General features: G+C 40.1%; 1 protein-coding gene across 1 annotated transcript; it reads left to right on the top strand.

The window, feature by feature from the left end:
* The first annotated feature begins 7 nt into the window (after nucleotides 1–7).
* Nucleotides 8–8,378, top strand: COQ2 (coenzyme Q2, polyprenyltransferase). Its single transcript, XM_010169026.2, has 6 exons — nucleotides 8–121; nucleotides 2,714–2,835; nucleotides 3,067–3,152; nucleotides 4,641–4,774; nucleotides 5,224–5,412; nucleotides 8,157–8,378. The coding sequence occupies exons 1-6, from the start codon at nucleotides 32–34 to the stop codon at nucleotides 8,310–8,312; spliced, it is 777 nt and encodes a 258-aa protein (XP_010167328.2). The 5' UTR covers nucleotides 8–31; the 3' UTR covers nucleotides 8,313–8,378.
* Nucleotides 8,379–10,230: the final 1,852 nt, after the last annotated feature.

The raw sequence follows: 10,230 nt of genomic DNA, 5'->3' as shown, positions 1-10,230 counted from the left end.
GGCCCAGCCGGGCTGCCTCCCGGACGGGCACATGCTGGCCCTCTTCGGCATCGGAGCGGTGCTCATGCGCGGAGCCGGCTGCACCATCAATGACATGTGGGACCGTGACTATGACAAAAAGGTAGAGAAGCCCCCAGGGGTTCGTAGACACCCCGGGAAGGGAATTGCCGGTTAATTGACCAGGTACACGCCCGCTCATCCCCAGGGTCACCAGTGATTCCTTGCCAAGTGCAGGTATAGGGCTCCAGGTTCCCAAATTCCTCTGCGTTTCAGTCTGAGATGCATGCAATTAGTCTACTTTTCCTCCTAGAATAGTAGAGATCACTTCATTTTATATAACATTGTCTAGGACTGTAATAAGTCTTCCAGAGTACTTACCTCTGTGTACAAAGATAAAATATATGTTGTCAGCTGTAGGTGGTAGAATCATAGAATCATGGAATGGTGTGAGTTGGAAGGGACCGACAAGGATCATCGAGTCCAACTCTTGCCCCAGCATAGGACAGTCCCAAGATTCAGACCATGTGTCTAAGGGCACGTGTTGTCCAAATGCTTCTTGAATACTGTCAGGCTTGGTGCCATGACCGCCTCCCTGGGGAGCCTGTTCCAGTGCTCCACCACCCTCTGGGTGAAGAACCTTTTCCTAATGTCCAACCTAAACCTCCCCTGGCACATCTTCCTGCCGTTTCCTCTGTTCCTATCATTGGTCACCAGAGAGAAGAGATCAGCACCTGCCCCTCCTCTTCCCCTTGTGAGGAAGTTCTAGACCACAATGAGGTCTCTTCTCCAGGCTGAACAATCCAAGAGACTTCAGCCTCTCCTTGTACAGCTTCCCCTCTAAGCCCTTCACCAATTTAGTGGCCTCCTCTGGACACGCTCCAGTAGCTTTATATCCTTTTCATACTGTGGTGCCCAAAACTGCACACAGGACTCGAGGTAGAGGCTGTACCAGTGCAGAGTAGAGGGGGACGATCACCTCCCTCACCTGGCAGGCAATGCAGTAATTGATGTTTATTTTTCAACTTTGTTTGGCATGACAGAACAAAACAAATCACACTCCTTTGCTGCACTTAGTAGTTATGATCTGCCCAAGAACTGTTCTTTTTTGGGGTTTTGGGGTTTTTTTTTAATTCTCAGGGGCAGGGTTTCCTTGAGTATTGTTAATTTCTGTATGAGAGTGGCTGTTAAGGGTATCATGCCCAACCCTGAGCTAATCCTCTTATGTTGTATTTTAATCTCCCTTTTGTTCAGAAGAGGGAAATAAGCAAAAGGCAGTGCCCAGTGTCAGATGTTGGAATGTTCACAAGTGCAGGCTTGAAGGGGAGTATCCTGGTGAGGCATCAGTGTTTGTCCTGTTTTCTGTTCCTATATTGTTCCTCTGGTTTTGGGTTTCATCACTGGCAAGCGACAGGATAATGAGCTAATCCAATATGTGAAGTTCTTCTTACAGCACTGTTGTACTGGTGCTGTTGGGAAGGCAATGCATCAGTGCAGGTTTTGTGGCAGCTTTGGATGGTTTAGGGTTTGGAGGTTATTAACAACTACATATGCTAAAAGTATTTCACAGAGTGGAGTGTGTGATTAATAAGACGGAATTTGCAATCTGATGAATTAATTTATGCATTAATGTGATGGGGTTAGATGTAAATTTTTAAAAATTCTCATCACAGCTCTTTCTTGCATGCCTTACAAGGATATATTCAAAACAAGTGTGATAGAGGCTGGGTCAATAACAGGATGTTGGTGATGGTGGTTTGGGGTTTTAGATTTTGTACCTGATTATTTGTTAAACGTTTTATTTTCTTTTCTTTAAATGAAACATCCCATGTTTGATTATGAAGTGCAGTGGAATTGGTTACAAATATGTTAATTGCATGTTTAAACAGCAAAAGCAGTGTTTGACGTTTCACATAACCTGATGGGGGAGGGGGGGCAGAACAAACTAAAAGAGTTTATTTAAATTCACATTATTAAGGCATATGCAGAACACTTTATTCACACATAGTACTCTGTAAACACTTCACTTTTGAACCTCTTCAAATTGACTTTGTACCATTTTCATCAAGATGCAAGACTTTTATCTTTTAGCAATGGTCGCCTTTGGCACGTAACTCACCCTACATTTCAGTTTAACTTTTTTCTGTTATTTGTTTCTTCCTTCAGTTTGCCTTGTATGATTTCTTATTCCAGACAGAGTTTCTAAACTCCATTGTATCCCAACAAGGATTAAATTAATTGTCCTTTCATGGTTATTAACAATGGTTATGTGTGCTAGAGGAGCCCTGCATCTTTACAGTATTTTACGTGGTAATCGCTTTAAAGCATTTGAGCACAAAAGTGCTGCTCAAAATTGGGATAATTAGCTCACAACTTTTTAAGTCTGAGTTGTTTTTTTCCCTAAGGTAATAAAATTAATATGCAAGATGTCTACAGTGTTTCTGCTCAGCCTCACTGCACACAAGTGGCACTTTATTTCTGCTCTAGGTTTGAAAGCCTGCATGCATCTATTATAAACGCTGCTGCTTAGAAATACAGCTCATGTCCATGATGACATGCTATGTTTCTGTCAGTGAAGGAACCCCATCTCATACATTCTATGACCTGTTCCTGTTTATTTTTCTGCTTATATGCCAGTGATGTGACTTTTAGTTTTAAGATACATTGAAATGTGTTATGTTGGATTTGGTATTAATGTTATTCTTTCCATTTTTAGGTTGCAAGGACAGCAAGTAGGCCCCTTGCAGCTGGAGACATCTCCACTTTTCAGTCCTTTGTTTTCCTTGGAGGACAGCTTAGCTTGGCGCTTTGTGTGCTTCTGTGTCTGAATTATTATAGGTGATGTATAAGTTATCTTTTGTTTTTTAAAGTTTGATTGCTGGTCCAGAGTTAAGCACAGATATTTTCAGCAGAAAGGGTGTTGGGGGCAGAGACAGGAGGTTATCAGCCATGGAATTGTATTTGAAAGTAAAATAATTAGTTCAGTACTATGTACATCTCCTGTAATGCTGCACCATATCTTGTGATCTTTAGACTGGCAAACAATAAACCTCTTGGTACTTTTTACAGTATCATTCTGGGAGCAGCCTCTTTGTCTCTTGTAATTACCTACCCTCTGATGAAGAGAATAACATATTGGCCACAGTTAGTTTTGGGTAAGCTGGAAATATTTTTACTTTTTTTTTCCTTCAAATGTGGTTTTTGGGGGTGTTTTACAAATTAGTAATTGAACTTCAGCAATCTGATTTTTTATAACTTTATATTAAAATAAAAATGCCTTATTAACAAAGTTCTCTTGTGCCAGAAGCTTCGTAAAGAGTTTGTAACACGTATAAGAGTTGCTGTTTGGGTTTGGGGTTTTTTTGTTAAAAATCAGTTCCTTATTTTGACAGAGTGAAAGGAGGGAGAACGAGATGGAGAAAATAAATATTTGTCATTTGAGAATCAGCTTTAGTTTCGGGGTTATTTCGAAACCTTCCTTAAACATGCATTTGTCCTGCATTTCAGTCTTCAGCCTCTAAAATAACTCCTGTGCAGAAACTGGTAGTGCTTGCATTTCAGATTGAGCTACTAAAACATATCTTTGTATCTTAGTCTTCACTTTCCAGCTGCCTTTGGCTTTTTCACCCCAAATTGTCATTTTCAGCCTCGGAGTACCGTAGTTGGCTGCTGTGCACTCTTTTGCAGTCAGTTATACTGACATCTTTTGTTCTACTGGTATCTAAGCACTTTAACTTTAGACTTGTTTTAGTACACTGGAATAGTTCTGTGCAAATGTTTCCCCATGGTAAGGAACTGAAATTGAAATTGGGGAAAAATGCATGTCCATGTATTTCTCCTTGTATGTACAGGGTATTTAATGTCAAATGACTTGAATTTTTAAGTAATAATTGGTAGAAAAATCGAGATGCCAGTATTGTGCTGATATGATATGCACCCATGTCCTGGCTTTGGCTGGGATAGAGCTCACTTTCTTCTCAGTAGCTAGAGTAGCGCTGTGTTTTGGATTTCGTATGGGATTTGGTATGGGAAGAGTGTTGATAATGTACTCGTGTTTTTAGTTGTTGCTAAGAAATGAAGAACTTTTCAGCTTCCCATGCTTTGCTAGCGTACAGGTGGGAAAGCGTATAGCAAAAGCAACAGAGCCAAATTGGCCAGTGGAATATTCTATGTAATGTAACATCATGCTCAGTATACAGATGAGGGTTGGCCAGGAAGCTCGCTTTCTTTCTTCTGGGATTTGGGATTTTCTCTCCTCTGGGGTCACTAGCCCGGAATGGGCTGAGCAGTGGTTGGTGGGTGGTGAGCAATTGCACTGTGCATCGCTCATTTGTATATGCCATAATTACTATTATAATCATTATTATAATTATTAGTTTTTATTTTATTTCAATTCTTAAATTGCTTTTATCTCAACCCACGAGTTTTCTCACTTTTACCCTTCTGATTCTCTCCCCCATTCCCTGGGCGGGGGAAGGTGAGCGAGCAGCTGCGTGGTGTTTGGCTGCCGGCCGCATTAAAACCGCAACAGCTCAAACAAATAATATTTAGTTCTATACATGTAATTTAGATTGCTCCTGGCAATCTTGTAACTTTTTTTCTTTGTTTTTTTTTTTTTTTTTTTACTCTTTTTATGTTTTTAGGACTTACATTTAATTGGGGAGCCCTTCTTGGCTGGTCTGCCATCAAAGGGTCATGTGAGTGGTCTGTGTGTTTGCCCTTGTACTTAGCTGGAGTAATGTGGACGCTGGTATACGATACCATTTATGCACATCAGGTAGAGTAACGGTGGAAAATTTTAGATATGTGTGGATGTTTGCATGTTTTAACTTACAGTTTAGTTGCCAAACAGCAGTATTGACCTGTTGCAGTTCTTCACGCTCAGCTGGGCTAAAACAGCACCAAAGAAACACCAACCCTTGCACCTTTTATTACTGTTTGCAAATCTTTTACATATCAGGTAGAAAGATGGAAGTATAATGCACTTTGTGCGCTGATGCATTTGCATTGTGTAAATAACTTCACATTAGTCTTATCTCTTGGCTGCTAAAGCAGCTCTAAGATCCAACCTTCTAATTTAAATTTTAATGTAGGGACCTACACATCCACTTAAATTGGGTTCCTCATAAGAAGCATCGGAAACTTAAGCAAGACCCCTCTTCTTATTTTCCTTATGAAGTGGCAGTGGGATTGTGGATGTTTTACTGATTCATCCTTTCATTCTAGGATAAGAGGGATGACATCATTATCGGTGTGAAGTCAACAGCATTACAGTTCAAGGAGGATACGAAGCAGTGGCTCAGTGGCTTCAGCCTTGCAATGCTCCTGAGTTTGTGCCTGGCAGGAATTAATTGTAACCAGACGTTTCCGTATTACTCAGCTGTGGCTGCCATAGGGGCTCACCTAGCACACCAGGTTTGATGGATTTATTTATACTTTTTCCATGTGGAAATTCTTGATAAGAAATCAGAGGGCTTTTCAACCCTCATCAATGTGCCAACTACCTAAAAAAAACCAATTTCTTTAAAGAGAACCAAGTCTTCTGACAAAAAGCTTGCTTCACTTAAGTACTTTTTGCAGACCTTTTGTTTGAAAGGTCCTCTAGTGGTCCACAGAGCACTGGTTTTCATTCTGTTCCTAACCAGAAGATGTTCCTAACCAAAAGAACTGCCTCACATTAAGCTGTCACCTCAAGGGAACAGTTTTCTTCTCGCTTCCAGTAGCGGCCGCAGCTGGATCCACCTCAATATCCTTCAAGATTGTGCAGTTTTAACTGTTCTGATACAGCTCTTGTCGTGTCTGGCACATATGATCTGAGACTACAATGGATGTATGTGATGATTGTTCACTTACTTTAAAAGATTATATGGTCTACAGTATCCAGGGCACATGCAGGCTTTTTTTTTAATAACATACTCTACAGTAGCTATATGAAAATGAATGTTGCATTTTCTGTCTCTCAGAGATGGTTAATTTTACATCTAAATGATTAGTCTGTATTGTTTGAAGCTTCAATCTGGGGTCTGACAGTATAACAACATTTTCTGTGGCTTATTCACTACCATCTGTAGCAGATGTTAATGTAATTTTACAGTAATTGGCAGTTCTAATTCACAGTTCTTTTTATAGCAGAGAACAATGCAGTCCAGTCTTGTAGATGTATTAGTTTAGAAATTTAAATGAGTAACAGAAAGAAATAAATTAACTTAGTAAAGAAAGCAGATAGAATCTCGTTACCCTGTTCTTTCTGAATCCTAACAGCTGTGTTGCCCAGTCTTGTAGTGACTAGTCAGTCTATATGAAAATTAATTGCTGGTCTTGGTAGATGACTGATAGCAAAGAGTTTTGTGCACTACAAGTAGTAAAACCATCAGCAGTCTGAGAAGTTAAGTCTGTGGTTAGCATGAAACTTTTTAAAGCACGTCAGACTTACTTTGCACTTTAATGAGGGGAGCTCAGGCAGGCGATGGATATTAAACATACCTCTGAGTAAGAGAATTCTTGAGATGATGTAGTCTGGTACTTGTCAGTCACTGCTTTTCATAGTGATTGTGCTTGGAAATGTATGAGGGAAAGAAGACTATGTTCTGCTGTGTAATCATTTACAGTTTGAGTTGTCAGAGGCCTTACATTGTAGTTTCGGCACAAATGGAAATTACTTTCCTGCAGGGAGGGCTTTTATAAGTGAGAACACAGACCTATTGAACGTAAGAGGTGAAGTGTGCACAACAGTTGTGTAGATTGCCAAAGTCACAAGAGCAGCATTCTTCTGTGTGCCACAGAGTAGCTTCTTTTTGAGTTATTATTTTAATACTAGTTCTGCCTAAATTAATCTCATGTTTATCTTTTTGTTCAAGATTTCTGAATGTGTGCTTAACTAACTGAGTTTAGAAAGCTGAGTAAGCTGCATGAGGGATAGGTTTTCCTTAATTCATTGAATTTGTGCCTGAGGTAGAGGAATTTGTGTCATGAAGATGTCAAATTTCTATCCCACTCCAGAAGTTCACAGATAGAAAAATAACCTCTTTTATTTCCGTTGCATTTCTGAAGATAAATCTCTTGGCTTGGCTTCTGTTGGGTTTTGTTTGTCAGTTCAGTGTTTTCAGTTCCCTGTTCTTGAGGGGCTGACAGGTTTTCAAGGGTGTGGATAACATCATGTCTTAGATGCTTGTGGACAACGTTTCAGATTATTTGATCAGAAGCCAGCCCTGTTGCCTCTGTACAACTGCAAACGGCAGAGGAACAGGTTTCCCAGGGAAGGTTTCACTTCTTTTAGTCAGGTGTATTTTGTTTTGACTTCTTCAGAGGCTGAATTGCAGGGTTTGAGGTTTTGAGAGGTACTTTCCTATTAATCCTTTCACTTGTTTTGCTTAACATTTCCTCTTGTCATCCTTCTCAAGACTTTTGCACCAAGTTTTGTTTCTGGAAATATTTTTCAGTACCTTTGCTCTTGCTGCATTGTGTGGTTTTAGTTGTGACTCACAGCAGACAGCCGCCAAACTGGGCAAACCTTGCTTCTAGCTGTTTTTGCAGGTGTCTTGGTTCTTTTTTGCATGAGAGTTGAATGGACTTGGCTAGGAGTGACTGGACTAAACTAGCCCTATGCGATTAGGCAGGGCTGGGCACCTTCCTTTGCATTCCAGTTAGCCTGGTTGCCTGCTGGCTCTCCAGTGCTTTGTCTCTACTGAAACACGGAGCAACAACTTGCAGCAGAGATTTAAAGGTGCCGGCAGGTTTTGGGGGTTTTATTTTTATTTTAAGTTTCCATTGAAGGATTAGGTGGCTACCTACTGACAAAAATCTCAAAAAGACTTATTTACATCTCAGATATTTTTGCATTTTTAAGTATCAAACTAGACAGACCAGTATCCAGGCTGTTTGTACAGTCCTTCATTGAGAGGGTCTGGGAATTGGGTTAATATGTGATCCTTGACTTTTCTGCTGTGGGTTGAATAAATCTGTCAAGTAAACATAGATGCCAGTTATGCAAAAAATCCTTTGCAAGCCCAATTCCTGTTTATTGTGGAGGTAAGGGTAGACTTTAGAATTTGAGATTCAGTTTTGGAAATAGCAGACCTTTTTGTGTCTTTTTGTCGTGTGTCAAATACCTATGAGTCTGTAGAATAATAATGCTAGAACGTCATACTGTGCTTTTTCAGATTTACACTTTGGATATAGACAAACCTGAAGACTGTTGGAAGAAATTTGCTTCAAATCGTACTGTAGGAGTTCTGCTCTTCACGGGGATTGTGCTTGGAAATCTGTGGAAACGAAAAGACTCAAAAAATGTAGAAGAGCCTTTAGAAAACAGGTAGTTGAAAGTACTGTAAATACTGATCTTTCAGTCCAGCTAAAATGTAAGTACTGTCAGAAGGACAGTTAGATATAACTATGGCCACTTTATACTGTTTATTTATAGAAGATGGTGAAAACATTCTTGTTTCTAAAAACATGCAAATGAGATTATCCTACAATGTAAGTTTTTATTATCCTTTAAATGACTTCAACCTCCATGAAGCTTTAACAAGTAGAACTGCTCTCCTGGTCCTGTGTGGTACAAGAAAACTTCTGTCAAGCTCTCAAGACCGTGAGCCCAAGATTTTCTACAAAACAGATGTCTCTTAGTGACAGCATGTGGGAAAATGCAGAGTCATTTCAGGATGTAAATAAAATCTGGCTGTACATGTCTGGTGTTTTGATTTAATAATTTTCAGTTTGACTTGGAGTTTGTTGTGTGAAAGAATTGCAATAACAGTTTTTATCCTGGGATGTCTAGAAGCAGTCAGCGATCTGTGAGTGTGTGAGGTCCAGAATAAGAAGTCAATAGAGAAGTATTTAAAATTACCTTTTGCTTTTGCTATGATTGCTGGTAGTGGTTCCTTTCCACCTGAAAAGAACAGGTTTCTGCAAAGCTGCCTGCACAGAGTGAGCTGAGCTCGTTTATCCAGAATGATTTGAACACTGACTTAAAACAAAACCAGAGCGTCCCAGAGATACTGCCAAGTGCGCGTGCCGGGTGGTTGACCCTGAGCTACAAATTCATCTTGCAAAATGATCCTCATTCTTTTATTTTTATTTTTTAATGCTATTCATTTCGACTTATGCCTACTGGATTTATTTGTAGTCTTACAGGAAGAACTGGTTTTTAGGAGGATGCCTATAAACAATAAAAATAGCAACTGCAGGCTGACAATTGCATAGCTCCAAACCATTCACGTTTTCAACTGGTTTATGCTCGCTCGGTTACGTGAGTTGCACAGTAGTTAACCTTTTCTTTGACTCATGGTGTTAAAGAGCTTGTGTGACGCATTCTGGATTTAATTTCTGTGGAAGGAGCAACGGACACACCTGTTCTAGGAAAATGATACGGTGGAGTTTACCTCAGTTTACGTGCTGGTAGGCAATGCAAGCGCGCTTTTCTCCGCAGGTGGCTTTGCATATGCCTCCCTGCAGCGCTGTGGTTTGGTGATGCCGAGCCTTTAGTTGCCAAACTCATTGTGGTATTCCAGCAACCTTTCCTGATGTCTGCTCTGCTTGTTGGGTGCTAGGGCACAGCTCTGCATGCCGTTGCACCAAAAATAAGGGCTGCATGCTGCTCTAGCTCTGAGGATGGGTGTCCTGTTTTAAGGTTATTTAAACCGGTATGTCTGAGAGACACGGCAGCCCAGAGCCATGTGTTCAGGGTTCGCTAACTGTAGTTTTGCATTACCGATGATGGTGAACAGGCGAAGAAGTTCCTGTTGCAGGGAAATGAGAAATGGCTTTGGTCACAGAAGATCCCTTTTCAGGCCGGAACAGGCTTCTGTAGGTTCTGAACACTTCTTCTTTTTAATGTACACCTTGTAAAGTTGGTTGTTTTGGGTTTTTTTTCTTTTACTATTTAAACAAGTGATTTCAAATATCTTTTGAGCAAATTAGAAAGAGTAGATTTTTCAGCGTGACTGCACATAAATATGTGAAAATGTTAGAAGTGTAACTGCTTTTAGGGCCTCCTTGCTCCTTACACAGAAATTGTTCTTAAATAGAGTTTATAATCTTGGGGTGAAGGAAATAATTCATTGAAGAAAAGCAGTTTAAAAATGAAGAATAATAAGTTTCTGAACAATTACGTGACAAAGCTGCATTTTGTAGAGGGAAAATTGGATACATCCAGCTTTGTGTTGAACTTTGGTTATAAGGCATTTGCTAGTAATAAAAAGGCCTTGTGATGTAATTAATATGGATCAGTTTCTT

Source organism: Antrostomus carolinensis, unplaced genomic scaffold (assembly GCF_000700745.2).
Source record: "Antrostomus carolinensis isolate BGI_N321 unplaced genomic scaffold, ASM70074v2 scaffold22855, whole genome shotgun sequence".
Lineage (NCBI taxonomy): Eukaryota > Metazoa > Chordata > Aves > Caprimulgiformes > Caprimulgidae > Antrostomus > Antrostomus carolinensis.
The sequence above is the reverse complement of the archived record's forward strand: the minus strand, read 5'-3'. Positions and strand labels throughout refer to the sequence as shown.